Source organism: Myxocyprinus asiaticus, chromosome 49 (genome assembly GCF_019703515.2).
Source record: "Myxocyprinus asiaticus isolate MX2 ecotype Aquarium Trade chromosome 49, UBuf_Myxa_2, whole genome shotgun sequence".
Classification (NCBI taxonomy): domain Eukaryota; kingdom Metazoa; phylum Chordata; class Actinopteri; order Cypriniformes; family Catostomidae; genus Myxocyprinus; species Myxocyprinus asiaticus.
Window position 1 is genome coordinate 24,580,256 of NC_059392.1, and position 19,942 is coordinate 24,600,197.

A 19,942-nucleotide genomic window follows, 5' to 3' on the forward strand; every position below is an offset into this window, starting at 1 on the left:
CTATTTATAACCGTCTGACAGTGTCATGTTTCCCAGTTTGTCCGGGCTGCCAGGCGCTATGATCTCCATTAAACTCAACTTCTAGAATTAATTTTACAGTGACATTTTATATCAGTCTTGGTTGCGGTGTTTTGAAAAGTCAAGATGTCGAACGTCACCTTTTATATTTCCAATCTATTGGAAAAAATGACATCTACTGACAAAGACTTTCGGTAAGACAGTGTGTGTTATAGACGCATGTTTGAGCTGAAGACTCATGACTAATACATGTCTAATATTAGTAAAAATAGGTCAATGACAAAGCAATGGCCTGCAGATTTATATACAGCTCAGAATACAGTTATAGAACTTTAAAACTCTCATTGCAAAAAGTGAACTTTCAAACATTGTCTGGTTAATTACTGTTAACTTTAAACCTTAGAATAGTCATGCCACTGATGTGAAACCTACTTTTAATAACTGTTGTTGACATGCTGAGACATGACATGATTTGCTCTTGGGGTGCTTTAAGTCTATTCTCTTCTATTCTCTTCTATTCTGTTGTTGTGCTTTTTTCTGTTCTTTTCCATTACATTCTGTTCTGTTCTGTTTTGTTGTTCTATTCTATTCTATTCCATTCTATTATGTTGTTGTGCCTTGTTCAATTCTATTCCGTTCTTCCATTCTATTCTATTCTATTCCATTCTATTCTATTCTATTCTAATGTTGTTGTGCTTTATTCTATTATATTCCATTCTCGTTTTATTCTATTCCATTCCGTCATTCTATTCTATTCTATTCTATTCTATTCTATTCTATTCTATTCTTTTATGTTGTTGTGCTTTGTTCTATTCCATTCTGTTGTTCTATTCTATTCAATTCTATTCAGTTCTATTATGTTGTTGTGCTTTGTTCTATTCCATTCTATTTGGTTGCTCTATTCTATTCTATTCTATTGCTCTATTTTACACATTCCATTCTGGTATTCTATTCTATTTTATTAAATTCTATTCTATTCTATTATGTTGTACTTTGTTCTATTCCATTCTATTTTGTTGCTCTATTCTATTCTATTCTATTCTGTTGTTTTATTTTACACATTCCATTCTGGTGTTCTATTCTATTTTATTAAATTCTATTCTATTCTGTTATGTTGTTGTACTTTGTTCTATTCCATTTGGTTGAACTATTCTATTTGATTCCATTCTGTTGTTCTATTCTGTTTAATTCAATTCTATTCTATTATGTTGTTGTGCTTTGTTCTATTCCATTCTATTCTTTTGTTCAGTTCAATTCTATTTTATTCTATTATGTCATTGTGCTTTGTTGTATTCTATTACATTATGTCCTATTGTTTTCTATTCTATTATGTTGTTCTATTCTATTCCATTCTTTTATGTTGTTGTGCTTTGTTCTATTCCATTCTGGTGTTCAATTCTATTCAATTCTATTATGTTGTTGTGCTTTGTTCTATTCCATTCTATTTGGTTGCTCTATTCTATTCGATTCCATTCTGTTGTTCTGTTCTATTTAATTCAGTTCTATTCTATTATGTTGTTGTACTTCATTCTATCCCACTCTATTCTTTTGTTCAGTTCAATTCTATTTTATTCTATTATGTCATTGTGCTTTGTTGTATTCTATTACATTCTGTCCTATTGTTTTTTATTCTATTATGTTGTTCTAGTCTATTCCATTCTTTTATGTTGTTGTGCTTTGTTCAATTCTATTTCATTCTTCTATTCTGTTCTTTTCTATTTGATTCTATTATGTTGTTGTGCTTTGTTTTATTCCATTCTGTTGTTCTATTCTGTTCAATTCTATTCAGTTCTATTATGTTGTTGTGCTTTGTTCTATTCCATTCTATTTGGTTGCTCTATTCTATTCTATTCTATTCTATTCTATTATACACATTCCATTCTGGTATTCTATTCTATTTTATTAAATTCTATTCTATTATGTTGTTGTACTTTGTTCTATTCCATTTGGTTGCTCTATTCTATTCAATTCCATTCTGTTGTTCTATTCTGTTTAATTAAATTCTATTCTATTATGTTGTTGTGCTTTATTCTATTCCATTCCATTCAGTTGCTCTATTCTATTATATTCTATTATATGGTTGTACTTCGTTCTATCCCATTCTATTCTTTTGTTCAGTTCAATTCTATTATGTCATTGTGCTTTGTTGTATTCTATTACATTCTGTCCTATTGTTTTCTGTTCTATTATGTTGTTCTAGATTATTCCATTCTTTTATGTTGTTGTGCTTTGTTCAATTCTATTCCATTCTTCTATTCTATTCTTTTATATTCAATTCTATTATGTTGTTGTGCTTTATTCTATTATATACCTTTCTGTTGTTTTGTTTTGTTTTATTCTATTCTGTTACTCTCTTCTATTCTGTTATAATGATGAGTCAATGGAGTTTAGATCCATGTGCAGCTTTAATAACAGTAAACGTAGTAACACAGACAGGCAGGGGTCAATCACCAGCAGCAGGAATATCAAAGGCAATCCAGAGGGGTAGTCAATAAACAGGCAAGAGGTCAGGGCAGGAGGCAGACAATCACAGGTTATATCCAGGTAAACAAGGCAGTAATAGTAGACAGGCAGCAACGGTCAAAACAGGGTAAAATGTCCAGGATCATACACAGGTAATTCAGAAAACTCAGAGAACACTCAGAAATGTCAACCAGGGCCAAACAAGACTTCGTAGTGACAGAGAGTGAGTGAGACTTAAATAGCTGAATAAATGAGGGACAGGTGAGCAGGTAATCAGTGCCAGGTATGGGGATTATGGGAAATGGAGTTCAGAGAGTTAAAATCAATACCTAGGTGATAGAGCCCTCTGGTGGTGAGTGGGAGGAACTACAGAGGTGGGATTCATGACATCTATTATGTCATTGTGCTTTGTTATGTGTGTATATATATAGGCTATTCTATTATTTTATGTTGTTGTTCTTCGTTCTGTTCTATTTTATTCCATTTCTATTATGTTGTTGTGCTCTGTTCTGTTCATTTCTATTATGTTGTGCTTTTTTCTATCCCATTCTATCCTATTCTTCTGTTCTATTCTACTCTACTAAATCATTAATCATCATTAAATCATTACTCTCATGATTCCTACATAACAGAGTTTCAAATTTAATTTTAATTCTTTCCAAACAGTTTTATTAACTTTGGATCTGAATTTAATAAGCTATCCACTAACAAAACATATAACAATTACCCTAATACCATGTTTTTGTACATGGTGCCATGTTAACACCATGATATTCTTAGAAATACTGCGGAGTCCATGTAAATACTATGATACATGAAAATGGTATCAAAGAACCATGTTATTACCATCTCATACCTGTACTAAATATACCACAATATATTTTTTGAAAGGATCAGATTTACAGTATTTGTAACATATTTAGCTGCTTATATATTCTTAATAAGACAGTTAACATGTTTGCTGTTATTAAATACTAATAATCAATAAGTTTAACTGCTGTCAGCATCACCTGTATGTGGGTAAATATCTAACGGATACGGAATATACCAATGTTACATAGTAACACAATTATATGTTCATAGTGAACTTGTCAGTTCTTTAGTGTTCATCAGGCATGTTGAATTTGATTAAAGTGAAGTACATGGAAACTGATGCAGACTATGGTGTAAATTTTGATTGCTCCGAAGGTTTATGGCCGCCAATGATCTGATGATGGAGCTGCAGAAGGATTCGATCAAACTGGATGAGGAGAGTGAGAGGAAAGTGGTGGCCATGCTGCTCAAACTTCTGGAGGACAAAAACGGAGAGGTGCAAAATCTGGCCGTCAAATGGTAAAATATAAAAGTTTTGTTTTACAATGCTTTTATAAAGTACCTGTTTAACAAAATTAGCCATAAAATGGCATGTACAATATATTTATTGGGGTTCCTGGGTTGACTGAGAGTCTGGGTTGGTGTGTCCCTGCATCTGTAAACGTTGAAACCCCCACATGTTGCATTTCAGTGCAGCTTTAACCATTGCTATCATGCTTGTGATTTATGATGGTTTGTGCAGTCTTGGTCCTCTGGTGGGGAAAGTGAAGGAGTGTCAGGTGGAGACAATGGTGGACACTCTCTGTTCCAACATGGTGTCCAATAAAGAGCAACTGAGAGACATTTCCAGCATGGGTCTGAAGACTGTTATCGCTGAACTTCCCCCATCATCTACAGGTACAAATTTTACGTTATAGATACTGCACATAATTAATTTCTCAGAAAAGCCAAGGGCCTAAAGGGTAAGTTCAGCAAAACATGACAGTTCTGTCATCATTTACTGACCCTCATGTTGTTCCAACCAATAGCAGAGGGAGCTAGTGTTCAGGAAACTTGTTCTGAAACAGGCACTATTAATTTTTTGTTTGGCGCAGCTAGTTGCAAAAAAATCACAGTGGAGCTTTAAAAATATTTCAAAGCTGCAGGAGAAAAGTAAAATCAACTCGGGGCAAATCTGATTGGCTGATTGAACTTCTGCGAGTAGACGCACACAGGACGTTTTATCAGTCCGCCCAGAAGCCGAGTTGTGTTCACAAGGTTCCACGTTGATAGAATGCACACTTCTGAGAATGAAATAATCACAGAATTTGCCCAAGTTTGCCAGGTTAGTGACATCAGATCTTTTTTTTCACCCAATTTGGAATGCCCAATTCCCAATGCGCTTTTAAGTCCTCGTGGTCACGTAGTGATTTGCCTCAATCCGGATGGTGGAGGATGAATCTCAGTTGCCTCCACGTCTGAGACCATCAACCCATGCATCTTATCACGTGGCTTGTTGAGCACGTTTCCACGAAGACGTAGCACATGTGGAGGCTTCACGCCATCCACCGCGGCATCTGCGCTCAACTCACCACGCGCCCCACCGAGAACGAACCACATTATAGCAACCACGAGGAGGTTACCCCATGTGACTCTACCCTCCCTAGCAACCGGACCAATTTGGTTGCTTAGGAGACCTGGCTGGAGTCACTCAGCACCCCTGGGATTCGAACTAGCGAGCTAGCAAACTCCAGGGGTGGTGGCCAGCGTCTTTTACCTCTGAGCTACCCAGGCTGGAGCATCAGAAAGTGAAGCAGATATCTACGAGCAGAGCTGCATTTTCAGCTTTGTTACGTCTGTGAAATTCTCTATAATGAGGTTTTCTGTGCTGTACTTAGACTCTCCACACATTTTCCACAATTCCCCAATGTTTTTTCTGGGCAATCGATTGCGGAGACTCGCGGGCCATTATGTAAATGATTTCCCCCCATGCTGGTCTTTTATTATGGCATGATACATCTCTGATAACTCTGCCCCTAAACATGCCGTAATGACAAAATCGACTGTGAGTGGTCGCTTGACATGTCAGTTAGATGGCTTTTCCTGTCTAAATGGCTGGTTCTTGGCCAATTGAAGCAGCTACAGACACCTACGTGAAACTAGGGCACATGTGAGCTCCAGTTTCCAGGTGAAATGACCACAGAGTGGCACCAAAAGTGAGTTGTTTTTAGTTGTGAATTATGTAATGCAGTCAATAGGAATGCATATTTTATTAACTCTACACCCTAAACTAAACCTTAAACCTTCATTGTTGTACAAGGTTTGAGCCTTACAGTCAATGTCTGTAAGAAGATCACATCTCAGCTGATTGGAGCCATGGCAATGCAAGACGATGTGTCCATTCAACTGGAGTCTTTGGATATTCTCTCTGATATGCTGGGCAGGTTAGTCATGCTCCCTACAACACATCAAAGCAATTGTGTGCCTGCATAGATGCTCATGACCTTTATTCGAAAATCATTAAATAAGTTTTACATTGTACAGGTTGAGCACTGTTCTTGTGAGCTTTCATCAGTCAATTCTAACCAGCCTCCTATCCCAGCTCATGAGCCCTCGTATGGCTGTAAGGAAACGTTCTATCATCGCCCTGGGTCATTTGGTGCCCAGTTGCAGTCCTGCACTCTTCTCCCAGCTCATTGAACGCCTGATGGGCGAGTTGTCCTGCAGACCGCCCACTGCCAACATCCGCACTTACATCCAGTGCCTGGCCACAGTCAGTAGACGAGGAGGACACAGGATTGGTAAGAGCCAATTTTAAATTTCATGTCATCTCTCTCTAATGTAGGGCTGGGAAAACCAAATAATTTAAATGAATCGGTTCTTTCTGACAGTTCGTATACATGAACCGGTTAAAATAAACAATGCCCATATACAGTATATTCAGTGTTAGTAAGTCTGTTCTTTCGGACAGTTTATGTAAATGAAGTAGTTCACATAAATGATTCACTGATTCATTTGAGCCCTGCGCAGCCTTAAAGGGACTTTGCCTACTTTAAGCAGAACCAATGGTCGGTGTGGGGGTGTAGCCACACTTCTTAAAGACTGTTTTAAATGCAGTGTACTCCCAGTGGAAAAATATTCAAGTTTTGAGCTACAACTGCTTAAACTGGATCTGACTCACATAGTGTATTGTGCTTTGATCTACCGCCTACCCAAATATGACTAGGATATTATACAAGACTTTTCGGATTTTCTTTCTTTCATTGTTCCCAGCACTGACAATCTCCTGATCATTGGGGACTTTAATATCCATGTGTGTTGTCCATCTAAACCACTGGCAAAGCAGTTCTCTGAACTTATGGACTCTTTTAATTTGTGATGCTACTCACAGGCATGGTCACACACTTGACCTGGTTTTATCCATGGGTTTATCCATCAATAAAGTGGTCATAGAGGACAGTTATCTGTCTGACCTTAAACCTTATTTAATGTCAAACTTCCTACTTTTACATCTAAGAGTCGATTGGTTGACTGTCAATTTCGATCTGTTAATGAGTCTACAGCAAAACATTTTTGCAGAGGCTTATGCAGCATGTTCAGTTTCTACTATTATTGAGACCCCAGAGCCCTCTCTAGGTACAGAGGAGCTGACTGTACTGTTTAATTCTACACGCCTGGACATTATGAATGGTGGTGCCCCACAATAAACATCACAAATCTCAATCCCAACCATGGTTCAATAATGAGACACGTGCTCTTAGGCAGATCTCTAGGAAAGCTGAACGCCGGTGGAAGAGAGACTTCAAATTTCTTATGAAATGTTAAGAGACTCACTTAATAATTATCAGCGTGTGGCCAAAGCTGCAAGAACAAAATACTTCTCAGACTTAATAAATAGAAATTCTCACTGCCTAAAAGTCCTGTTTAGCACCTAAACCCGGCTATCACACCCTTACATTCAACTCCAAATGCTTGTGAATTTTGTAAATAAGATTGATCTTATCAGATCACACATTACTTCCTCTAATATTGAATTATCGTCTCCCATCTCAAGTTCTTGGATATTCAACCATTTTGATCCTGTCTCTCTTCCAGAAACTGACATCCAGTCCTTTGGATCCTATCCCTCCTCGATTTGTGAAAGACCTGTTTGACATTATATTTATTTTATTGTCATATGGTTCCATGTCATGTGATTTCCTGTTTCAATGTCAAGTCATGCAATCATCCTGTTTCCCTCCATGTTCATGTGTCTTGTTTTCATTGGTTTATTGTCTTGTTAACTCGTTATCAGTTTTAGTTTGTCATTGGTTTAAGTTTATTAGTCTTGTTATCTTGTTTATAGTTCTGTCTGTTCATTGGTTGTCTTGTTACCCTTGTCCATGTATTTATACCCTCATGTTTGCCATGGTCCTTTGAGGTATTGTGTTTTTTGTAATGTTGGTTCCACGTTTGTTATAAACTGCACTTGGTTTCTTCACATCCTCTCGTCTTCATCTGCCTGTCATTGCCTTGCCAGCCATCGTTACAATTGTAAACAGCTCTTTGATTAATGGTATTGGCCCGCCCTGTTTTAAACAAGCAGCAGTTCATCCTTTAATAAAAAAAACAGGTCTTGACCCCACAGTGCTGGAAAATTTTCGTCCAATCTCAAAATTACCATTTCTCTCAAAAGCGTTAAAACAACCTTCAACAACCATTCTTTTTTTTTTTTTTTTTTATCAGAAAATGACATCGTAGACATATTCCAGTCTGAATTTAGAGCTGGTCACAGCACAGAGACTGCCCTGTTAAAAGTTACAAATTATTTATTAGTAGCTGTTGACTCTGGGATGGCTGTAGTGTTAATTATGTTAGACCTCAGTGCAGCATTCAACACCGCCGATCACTCGATTCTCTTGGAGTGTGATATTGGCATCCGAGGGACTGCACTGAAGTGGTTTGATTCATATCTTCATGATAGGTCATTTTCTGTGAACACATCCTCCTCTGTTACCCTGAAATATGGCCTCCCTCAAGGCTCTATCTTGGGTCCAATTCTGTTTTCATTATACATATGACCTCTAGGATCTATTTGCTGCCGACATGCCATTTCTTATCATATTTATGCAGATGACACACAGGTGTATCTACCTCTGAAAATTGGGAATGATCAGTCTCTTAAGTCCCTGATGGTCTGTCTGGAAGAGGTTAAAAGCTGGTTGTCTAATAACTTTCTCCAGCTAAATGAAAACAAGTCAGAGATTATTATATTTGGACCTCCTAAATATACTGAGAGGATAGCCAGTATTCTTGCTCCCTTGGCGATAACTGTGAAAGATAAGGTGAGAAATCTCGGTGTCATAAATGATTCGGCACAACAGATCATTTCTGTTGTTAAAAACAGCTTTTACCAGCTCAGAATGATTTCTAGGCTAAAACCCTTGCTCAGTTTCAAAGATTTAGAGACAGTTGTTCATGCTTTTATTACCTCGAGACTAGACTATTGTAACTCTCTCTACACAGGGGTCTGCAGAATGCTGCAGCCAGGCTACTCACTGTTCCGGTGTGCTACAGAATTGATTAAGATTTTATTATTGGTTTTTAAAGCAATACACAATCTGTCTCCTCAGTACATTAGTGATCTCCTAAGCCTCCACAAATCTTCTAGGCTACTGAGATCTTCAAACCAAATGCTGTTGGCTGTCCCTCGGTCCAAGCAAAAATCTAAGGGGGATCGAGCTTTTTCGGTAGTTGCCCCTAAACTATGGAATAATCTTCCCCTTCATATTCGTTTGGCCCCATCTGTTGAGGTCTTCAAGTCTCAATTGAAAACGTATCTCTTTTCTCTTGCTTTAGAATCTAGGGAATCTTAAACTGGAGTTATGTGCACATACACTGTCCTTTTTAATATATAGTTTTTCCTGTTGAATTTATATTGTTTATATGTATGTTATGTGTGGTGATGTTTCCATCATTCTTAGTCTCATAACTGTTTCTAGATTCTTTGGTCAACAAAGTTGTTTTTAAATGTGCTATATAAAAAATACATTGATTGATTGATTGATAAGCAAACTATTTAGTTAATTGCTGCTGTTTATCACTATATTTCAGTTCAGTTATATAAAATAGGGTGTTTTTCAATTGTATTAGTGTATATTAGTGTAAGTATATATTTACATTCAACTTAATATTGTCACCATATTTGTTTAACCCTTAACCACGGTTTTACTATAGTAATATTGTAGTTACTATGACTGTAGTAACTATGTTATATCTATTTTTCTATCTTAAGTTTTCTGTTGTTCTATACCCTAATTAAGTGTATAACTATCAATTGATACATTTAGAACTTCTGATTACAGAATTAAATAATATCATCCGATTGTTATAAATCTTAAAATATTTTCTTATTTAAATAGCTTCAATTTAGTTTGCTACTTTTTATTAGTAGTTTGTAATGTAGCTTACTACTTTTTTTTTAAAGAGTAGCTTGACTGTAGTTTAGCTAAGTCTTGAGTGAGCTTCAACACTGATAGTTATATGGAGTCTTATGATCTAAAGGTGACCATCTGGAGATGATTGTGCCCATGGTGGTGAAGTTTTGTAATGTGGAGGACGATGAGCTTCGCGAGTTCTGCTTTCAGGCTTTTGAAGCTTTTGTTAGCAGGTAAAACTATTTCTATGTTATTTTATCAATCTAAAACCAAATATTCAAAACAGTTTGTTCTTTTTTTAAATACTTTTTGTCACATTGATTGATGTACTGTGTTTACTTTTTATGTAATGTGTAAATATAGTAATATACTTACAGTATGTGTCATATATAAAACCAAATAACCTTTTAGAAAAATTTTGCTTTTTTATTTAAAGATGTCCGAAGGAAATATCCCCTCATATCCAAACGATTATTGAATTGTGTCTGAAGTACATCACCTATGACCCCAATTACAACTATGATGCTGATGATGACCAGGATGACAGTATGGACGTTGAAGACAGAGAGGATGAAGATCAGGGTGATTTAACTGACCTATATCATAGTTACACATGAAATTTAACTTTAACCTGGTTCTCACTTTGCATCATTTAATGTTATCTTATTGGAAAGAATGACAATTTTATCAAATTATACCTACAAAATCAAGTTTATCTACTTTATTTAAGGTATACGAGATAAGGCAGATCAACAACATGTGTACCCCAAATACAATGCATTCACCATCCTTATTTTCACAATCCTCTTCAACTGATCTAGAGTCTGATGATGAATACAGTGATGATGATGACATGAGCTGGAAAGTGCGGCGTTCCTCCGTCAAATGTCTGGAGGCGATAATCAATAGTCGCAGGGACCTTCTGGTGGAGCTGTATGGATCTGTAGGCCCAACCTTGGTTTCTTGCTTCAAAGAACGAGAGGAGAATGTTAAGACTGACATTTTCTCGGCTTTTGTGGCATTGCTCAGACAGACCAGGTACTGTCATGGTCCTGCTTTGGACACGGGGGCTAAAGAAGAACCAGCGATCACTCTCTTGAGGAAACAGGTACATTATGTAGAGCATGTTCATTCACAGGTATTGAGGAGACCCACCTGTAGCATCTGGTGCATACTTCCTGAAAAACTCTTACTTGCTCTTACAGGTACCGACAATAGTGAAAGCCTTGCATAGACAGCTAAAGGAGAAAAGCATGAGATGTAGGCAAGGCTGTTTTAGCCTCCTAACAGAGATGGCCAATGTACTGCTGGGTCAGCTAGGAGAGCACATACCAACCATCATTCCAGGTTAGATTATACTATAGTACTTGAAGATTATACTGTACTACTTGCAGTCATAGTAACATGCCAGATACTGGACAAAGCCAAGCTACAATCGCTTTATCTAGGTCTCTTAGTCCAATTTCATAAAAATGTATTAATGATTTTGAATGCACTAAATCAAATACAACTTAAGTCAGACTAAAGCGTTTGCATGACATTCTAGTAAAACAAATTATTTTTTTAGTCCGACTGAAACCGAAATTTTAAAGTGCATGAAACATACTGACAGTCTACTGTGTTGCCATTAGGGTCTTTCGCAATGTTTTTCTTAGGAGCGCTTACTTTCAACCAGAACCAGAACTCAACATATTACCTTTAGCGTAGACATTCATCTAAAATTTGATCTCTCTTTAGGTATTATTTACTCCCTGACAGACAAGTCAGCCTCTTCAAATATGAAGATTGATGCCCTTACTTTCCTCAATGTTCTCTTGAGTAACCACAACCCTGAGGTCTTCCACCCATACATCAATGTCATCTTACCACCTGTCATCCAGTGTGTCGAAGATCCTTTCTATAAAATCACATCGGAGGCCCTCAAAGTCACCCAACAGATTATCAAGATAATGCGGCCACTGGATAAGCCCATCTCTTTTGACACCAAGCCTTATGTAAAGATTGTATTCTCATGTTCCCTGAAGAGATTAAAGGCAGCTGATATAGACCAAGAGGTAAAAGAGAGGGCAATATTCTGCATGGGCCACATTTTGAGTCACCTAGGTGACCAGCTTGGAGATGAACTACAGCCCACCTTGCAGATATTTCTGGAACGGCTCAAAAATGAAATCACAAGGCTTATAGCGGTGAAAACTTTAACCCTCATTGCTTCTTCTCCACTTAAAATTGATCTAAGGCCCATTTTAACGGAGGGGATCCCAATGCTTGGATCCTTCTTGCGGAAGAACCAGCGTGCCCTTAAGTTAAACACGATAACAGCCCTGAACGTGATTGTCACAAACTATAGTGACAGCTTCAAGCCCCCAATGATAGAATCCATTCTGAGTGAGGTACCTGCTTTGATTCAGGAGAGTGATATGCATATCTCACAGGTAGCCGTAACACTCGTTACCTGTATGGCGAAGGTTTGCCCATCCTCCTTGAGCAAGACTGGGGGCACAATCTTGCCGGAAGTGCTTAACTTAGTTCATTCTCCACTGCTTCAAGGAGCTGCTCTCAATTCAATACTTGAGTTCTTCAAGGCCCTGGTGGGAACCAAGGCCAGCAATGTGAGCTATAACGACCTACTGAAAGCCTTGAGGGGGCCTTTCCACGGGGCAAAGTCATTTGACTCCATGTCCATCCATAAGCAGTCCTACTACTCTGTGGCTAAGTGCGTAGCAGCACTATCAACAGCCTGTCCCAAAGAAGCTTCTGGAGTGGTCACCAACCTCATTCAAGAGGTAAAGAACCCAAAATCATCTGAGCCAGTGAGGATTCTGTCATTGCTGTGCCTAGGGGAAATTGGCCGCTTTATGAACTTTGAAGGTCAGAAAGAGCTAAAGGGAGTCATAATGGAGGCCTTTGGTTCCCCTAATGAGGAAGTGAAGTCTGCCGCATCTTTTGCCTTGGGAAACATCTGTGTTGGAAACTTAGGGGAATATCTGCCTTTCATGCTCAAGGAAATTGGCAGCCAACCGAAGAGACAGTACCTGCTTCTACACTCCTTAAAGGAAATGATCTGCGCTCTATCAGCCGAAAGTCTCAAACCTCACGTGGAGAGCGTCTGGGCTCTGCTGTTTAGACACTGTGAATGCGCAGAGGAGGGCACTCGCAATATTGTAGCCGAATGTTTGGGGAAACTTACACTGGTCAATCCATCGGAGCTTTTACCAAGACTAAAGAAACAACTTTCCTCAGGTAATAAGAACTGAATCTTGACTGTCCTTAAGATAATTGGGTGTTGTTCCATTCACACAAATACCCAAAATGTATTTTTATAATGTGCTTTTAATTGATATAACTCATTAGCCACTTTTCCACCATCAGGCCAAAGGGTTTAGACCAAGGTAACAGTACTAGTAGCATGGTTAGTTAACCGTACTCAGGACAGAGAACTGCGCTGGTGGAACGGCTTTAGTGAAGGGGAGACTCACGATTGGTCGCTTGCTCGGTCAATCCATTCCCATCCTGATTTTGCAGTACCACAAAGGAAAAAGAAACTATAACTTTGTCAACAAGCCTGTATCAGTCCAGAACTGCACCGTTTAGCAAAGATAACTGTTTAACCTGATGGTAGAAAAGAGCCTATTTATTTAATTAAATGTGGAAGAGGAACAGGCCTAAAAGGTGTTCACACTAACAGCAATGAAATCTCTGGAGGTCGCCAAATCCCTGTACTGTTGGTTGCTAGCCAGCATTCTTACTTGACTGAAGTATCCAACTGTATTAGGAGATGAATCACATGAGCTGTACTGTGTACACTCCCATTGGTAATCGGCACATTGCGTTACTGCTCATTTGCATAAAGTCTAATTCTACTCTATTTTGTTGCATCCCCAACAGTATCTGTCACCTCAAATTGGCAATTCTCATTGAAAATTAATGACTTCCAGTTGCTTTGTTGCTGAAAATTGCTATTAGTGTAAACACCATATGCATTTTTTAATTAGCTGACATGTTTTATACACATTTGTTTATCCATAAGATTATAATTGGGTTGCTCAAATAAGAGCAATAGAGATCTAATGATGTGATCACTTATTGATCGTTTCAGGGTCTCCTCTTTCACGCAGTACAGTTGTAACTGCAGTGAAGTTCACCATCGTAGACCATCCCATGCCCATAGACTCCCTCCTTAAGGAATGCATTGGTAAATGTCTATTTTAACTTAGATTCTATTTTTTATGTGTACCTTTATGTGCACAATATCTGTAAATAATACTTCTCTTGGTAAATACATGACAGATATCTGTATAAGATGCAAAGATGCAGTGAGATTTTTTAATCATTACTGATCACCACTTTCTTAAACCAATTAATCGCCTAGTTTGCAATTCTTATTAGGTGACTTCCTGAAAACCCTCCAGGACCCTGACCTCAATGTTCGGCGGGTGGCTTTGGTCATGTTTAATTCGGCTGCCCACAACAAACCCTCCCTGATTCGTGGGCTTCTGACCTCACTCCTTCCACGTCTATACAACGAGACGCAGATCAGGAAAGACCTTGTTCGAGAGGTACAAATTACAAACAAACTGCAATTGCAACTAAGAACAAACAAAACTGGCCCTATTCAGTGTTGTAGTTTGGAAGTATTGGAAATGGTTAAATACACAAAGTCAGTAAAAGAATTGGAATTCTCTGTGGAAATTTACTAAGATTTTAAAGATCTTACAAAAGTAAATGATGACATCTTTATATTGTGTCTCAGGTTGAGATGGGCCCCTTCAAGCACACAGTAGATGATGGGTTGGATGTCCGTAAAGCTGCATTTGAATGCATGTACACACTACTGGATAGCTGCCTGGACTGTTTGGATATTTTTGAGTTTCTCAACCATGTTGAGCAAGGCCTTAAAGACCACTATGACATTAAAGTAAGTGTATTTCCCTGACTGTCCTTTTACATTGCCCTCAGGTTAGATAAGAATTTGCTCTATCCTTACCTTATGAAAATAATGGTAGATATTTAATGTAATTCAACAACAGTATGTAACACTTTACAAGGGTTTAAAGACAGCGTGAAGCAATGATAACTAGTTTCACCACTCATATGACATGTATGTGATGCAATATTTATATTTCTGTTGTGCTTCAGATGCTGACCTTCATTATGCTTGCCAGACTCTCTAAACTGTGTCCAGCTGCTGTGGTACAAAGGCTGGACAGGCTAGTGGAACCACTTAAAGCTACATGCACTACAAAGGTAAGATCTAACTTGCTATTATGTGGGGAGTATAAAAGATGTGATCCAAAACAGGCATTTCCAGGCTGCACCTGAAAAAAAAAAAAAACAGCTCTAAGGACAGCTTTTTACAGATTGACTTGTAACCTCTTCAGGGTTCCCGACTCTTGGCCAGTGACTTTCCATGATATACAAATGTAATTAAAATTCAGACCAATTCACAGATTTTAACCATTTACTTGGAGAACCACTTAAAAATCAGATCACAATGAACCTTCGGTCTACACAAAAGCTAAATGCAGCCCGTGCAATATTTGTGAACAGGCCATAATTGGGAAAAAAAAAAAAAAAAACAATTATATTCCCACGTAAGTTTTTTAAAGATTCTATTAATGTCTATGACTACTCCAGGCCTTGAAAACAATTAAAAAATGTACTGATATTTCCAGGTTTACCATGACTGTGGGAATCATGAAAATTGGCATTTAACATTAATACTACAGTAAATCTCATCCGTTTGTGAATATCAAAAGGTCAAAGCTGGCTCCGTGAAGCAGGAGTTCGAGAAACAGGAAGAGCTGAGGCATTCTGCGATGCGTGCTGTTGCTGCCCTACTGTCCATCAGCGAGGTGGAAAAGAGCCCTGCTATGGCCGACTTTGCCAATCAGATCAGAAGCAACGCAGAAATGGCAACCATCTTTGAAAGCCTTCAAGGAGACCCCTTAACAGGAGCCGTAGAATCCATGGACACTAGTTAGGGCTCTTAACTACAACTTTCACCGTTTTGTGTGGTTATGGAAAATGTGATGGACCTTTACAATTTTGTTGTAAAAAAAATAAAGACCTAAAAACTGTCAAAGCTTCAAATTTGCATTAATTAGACAAAAAGAAATTCCACAGATACACATGCATTTTGTGGTTTTACAGTTTTCACTTTATTGAAACAACAAGACACCCAGATTATTCGTTCTCCTCGCTGCGCAGTCTGGCGTTGGGATTTGTGACCTTAATGGCCAGCTGAGCGGCCCTCTCCACAATGAGCTTCCTGTTCTTTGATGACACATTGTGGGCGATTTCTGCACAATGGCTCCTACAGAGAAAGAAACCTTAAGGTTACCATGTCTTATTTAAAAACACTTTTCATTCAAAAACATTCACGACAAACTCAAGTTATACATTTACATTCAAGTCTTATAGAACCCTATTCTCAGAAAGAGGTCCGAACACAAGCGCTAGTCACTTGTTGCAGATTATCTTCCACCTTCTGGCTATGGAGAGAGCTAGAGGTGGAATGGGCATTTCCTCTGCCACGCTTTCCCTCCAAATTCAACACCTGACAAGAATACAGTCAATTCAGCAGGTATGATCCTGGAGCTATAGATATTTCTAAACTTTACAACACTATTAGTTATGATTATAACCACACAACTAACCATATCCTTTCATTTAGGTGGTAAAATGAAACCACTATGAAACTTTTTGCTCTTACTTGTTGCTCATCATGAGGACTTCAAGTTCCTTGATATTGTGGACCAAGAACTTCCTGAATCCAGTGGGCAGCATGTGTTTAGTTTTCTTGTTGCTTCCATAACCGATGTTGGGCATCAACATCTGACCTTTGAAGCGCCGGCGCACTCTGTTGTCAATACCTCTGGGCTTTCTCCAGTTTTTCTACAAAGCAATTGCATATTATATCCCATTTTTTTTTTTTTACAGAAGACTTAATCAACTACCAGTTCACTTCTAAATGCAGGTGGTTGAAAATAGGGCTGGATATAGACCTTTTCCACACTCCGGTAAACTTCGAGAACGATTAATGGGAGTCAATGGGAGATCACAGCAAATATTTTCACTTACCCATTTGCTCCAAGATCAATATAAAAAAAAATCCACTATTATGTTTGAAACTTTCCAGAAGAAAAAAAAAAAATAGAGAGCGGTGGATTAAGACAGTAAAATGGGAGACGATGCCAAATTTACAGTCACTCACTCAGCAGCTAAAATAGAAATCCCCCCGCAGCTGTGGTAATTCATTTTTTTAAACATACATAATGTTAGAAATGTACAAAAAAATTATTAAAGGCAGAAACGCGTCATCAGTCTGTGAAAAAGGTCTACTGCCTGGCACCTCGCGATACGTATTGCAATACATGTCACAATTCGATATATTGTGATACATCACGATTTCATAATCGGATTAGTCTACAAATTAATTACAATTTCAGTTCATTTGGGTATATTCCAGTTATTTACTGATGTCACTCGAAACATCAAGTTTTTGTCTCTTTGTGAGCTCATTAAATGTATTCAGACGTAAGTGTGCTGATATGAATAAACATAGTTGAAAAAATATCGATACATGGATCCAATAATGATATATATCGATATTTGATCGTATCGACACAGCCCTAGTTGAAAAGTACGCAAGCAAAAGTGCTTTGCATATCAACATTTTGTACACAGTGTTCAGCATACTCATCGCTGTGCCAAAGTCACAAGCAAGTATATTCATTTTAAAACTTTGACCGTGGGAATCCCATTTCTTACACTGATCTTGACATAACGATCCGACTGATGTCTGATGAACTTCTTAGTCCTTTTCTTGACGATCTTGGGCTTGGTGAGGGGCCTGAGTGCTGCCATGATGACTACATAGTGAACAAATGCAGAAATGAATGAGAAATTACATTTAAATTATTTAGGACAAAACATACTATAATGCATAAATGTAACCCTTGTGCGACCTTCGGGACATTTATCTTTTCAATAATTTTGCCAACTGCATACATTTTGCCAAAGGTGTGTATTTTGGGGGGAATTTTGATATTTCAACCTCAGTTCCTGTAATACATCTATAATAAACTTTGTACACAAAATAGTTACACTCAGGACAAAAATGTCCCCACTGAAACTGCAATATTTGATCCCAGTGCCATTAAAGCATAAAATCATGAATTCTATGATATTATACGTTCATTCCGGAGCCCTGGCTTCAAAATGTATTTATTTTCCACCAGATGGCGCCATTTTTCTCATGTTTAGCCTATGGAGCAAATACATGCTTTTTTCCTATTTTCTGTTTGCTGTATTATAGAGCACTGCAGGACAACTGAATAAATGATGCAGCTAAAATTGTGTGTGTGTTGGTATGGATGTCAGAGTGTGCATTGTGAAATTTGTGTGTGTGTGTGTGAAGAAACAGTGGCATTATATAAACAAACTGGCATTTAATGTGTTAAAATACTGAAAATGAATGAATATTTGGTAGTTATGATCAGGACTAATGTTGGTTAAAAAACACTCATTTAAAGTGGAAAATAATATTAATAAATAATATTATGGCAGTTTATTACAGGGACATTTTTGTCCTCTTAAGGACATCTGAGTAACTTTTTATTGACGCACAAAGGGTTAAAGAAGCCGGTATTAATCAAAGACTCACATCAATACCTTAATTTATCATCTGGTAATTATACTTTATAATAAATGCTTTGCTTAGACTGGCTAAATCAAGAAAGAGCATATAAACTATGTAATTAATCAGAAACGGAAAGCTGGTTAGAATTTAAACTCAAACATGCATGCATTCAAACACATGCGCCCAACACCATATCACCATACCAATTACCATACCACCAATTATTTAATGTCAAACAAACTACATAAAATTAAACGGACTTTGTTGTAAAGTTAAATCGACATGACTGTTTCACACACTGCAACACACCGATGGCCGCCAAAACAGACAGTGGGTGACATTTCATATGAATATTTTATATGCGCTCGCTTTATGGCTAAAAATACCAGCCGAGACGAATACAATTAATACTAATACAGTATCATGCCTCCAAAACAGTTTATTTTAATAAGCGATTGAAAGGATGAAGTGAGATTTTAATTCCGCTCACCGTTCAGCCTGTCTCCACAGAAGACAGTCCTGAAGAAAAGAAGGAAGTGACGCAGCAAACACCCGGAAATAATATCAGGAACGGAACGCTCTCAAATGCTTCCGTCTGCAACAGCACTGCTGTTGAATTTCATTTACAATGTTGAATTTTTGTCTTTATGTTTTGTTTGTTTGTTTGTTTTTGCTGCTGCTCTGTTTCTTTGATACTTTGTGATGAAAGCTTTATTTGTAAGGCCTGTTTTGTACTGTTTGAATAAAAAATTATAAAAAAAATAAAAATAAAAAAAAAGTTGGACGTTGCCTCTAAAGCATGATATAACTAATAAAGGAAATGTTATTTAAATGATTACATAGCAAAAAATACTTATTTAAAAGGTTTAAAATAGATATAAATTCACACTGCAATTTTTGTGGTACTCCAATAATATATATATAAAGATTTTTGTAAATGTATTAGGTTTGCTTTTTTATATAACGTTAATAAATTAAAAAGTGTAGTATTTTATTATTAATCATACATTGTTACTTGTCAAATTTCATATTCACCAAAGCAAATGTATTAACTAAAAACCTAAACCTATAGTTTTATTTATTATTATTATTATTATTATTTTTAAAACAAAAAGCAGGATTTAGAAATAAATTCTTTAAAAAAAAATGTAGCTTTTTTCTGACTGAATATTATATAATTAACTTTTTCTTTTTTTCTTTTTTTTTTAGATAATCGTATGTTGTTTCTGGTACATCGTTCAACTCATGCTAAATATTGGAATCTAGGTAAAAAATAAATAAAACCAGAAACACTTGTGGAATGGAGAAACCAAGATAAATAAAATGTGTAAGAACTCTACATCGTTAATTTCTTCCTTTACAAAACAGTACCATGGTATTACTATTGTGTTTGTTTTCTTGGGCTTTGGTAGAGCATGGCGTTATTGACGCCTTAGTCATGGGTTCGATTCCCAGGAAATAAAGGCTAAATAGATAAATCATCTATTGTCTGGATTTTGTAAAAAAAAAAAGTAACACAAAATAGATTAACATTATGATGACATATCTTTATGACATGTCAAAAGTCTTCTGAAGTCTATGAATAGTTAGCAACAACTCTATGGAGTTACAT

The 19,942-nt window shown here is 37.2% G+C and overlaps 2 protein-coding genes across 2 annotated transcripts; one reads left to right on the top strand and one right to left on the bottom strand.

The window, feature by feature from the left end:
- Positions 1–46: 46 nt before the first annotated feature.
- LOC127438189 (cullin-associated NEDD8-dissociated protein 1-like) lies at positions 47–15,680 on the top strand. Its single transcript, XM_051693565.1, has 15 exons — positions 47–212; positions 3,670–3,813; positions 4,037–4,191; positions 5,594–5,717; positions 5,818–6,074; positions 9,817–9,922; positions 10,126–10,271; positions 10,511–10,797; positions 10,895–11,036; positions 11,427–12,929; positions 13,786–13,881; positions 14,076–14,245; positions 14,440–14,604; positions 14,826–14,933; positions 15,446–15,680. The coding sequence occupies exons 1-15, from the start codon at positions 145–147 to the stop codon at positions 15,668–15,670; spliced, it is 3,696 nt and encodes a 1,231-aa protein (XP_051549525.1). The 5' UTR covers positions 47–144; the 3' UTR covers positions 15,671–15,680.
- Positions 15,681–15,823: 143 nt separating this feature from the next.
- On the bottom strand, positions 15,824–18,887 carry LOC127438210 (60S ribosomal protein L32). The gene is made up of 4 exons (XM_051693620.1): positions 18,821–18,887; positions 17,460–17,560; positions 16,402–16,583; positions 15,824–16,002 (listed from the first exon to the last, which is right to left on the bottom strand). The coding sequence occupies exons 2-4, from the start codon at positions 17,553–17,555 to the stop codon at positions 15,873–15,875; spliced, it is 408 nt and encodes a 135-aa protein (XP_051549580.1). The 5' UTR covers positions 17,556–17,560; positions 18,821–18,887; the 3' UTR covers positions 15,824–15,872.
- Positions 18,888–19,942: the final 1,055 nt, after the last annotated feature.

Bases quoted from the DNA above. Each gene is read 5' to 3' on its own strand.
- LOC127438210 (XM_051693620.1), bottom strand. From the start codon at position 17,555: ATGGCAGCACTCAGGCCCCTCACCAAGCCCAAGATCGTCAAGAAAAGG. The intron at 16,584-17,459 runs GTAAGAAATGGG...ATTGCTTTGTAG, and splicing joins ATCGTTATGTCAAGATCAGT to AAAAACTGGAGAAAGCCCAG. The intron at 16,003-16,401 runs GTAAGAGCAAAA...CTTTCTCTGTAG, and splicing joins GTCCTCATGATGAGCAACAA to GAGCCATTGTGCAGAAATCG.
- LOC127438189 (XM_051693565.1), top strand. From the start codon at position 145: ATGTCGAACGTCACCTTTTATATTTCCAATCTATTGGAAAAAATGACA. The intron at 10,798-10,894 runs GTACATTATGTA...TTGCTCTTACAG, and splicing joins TCACTCTCTTGAGGAAACAG to GTACCGACAATAGTGAAAGC. The intron at 11,037-11,426 runs GTTAGATTATAC...ATCTCTCTTTAG, and splicing joins CATACCAACCATCATTCCAG to GTATTATTTACTCCCTGACA.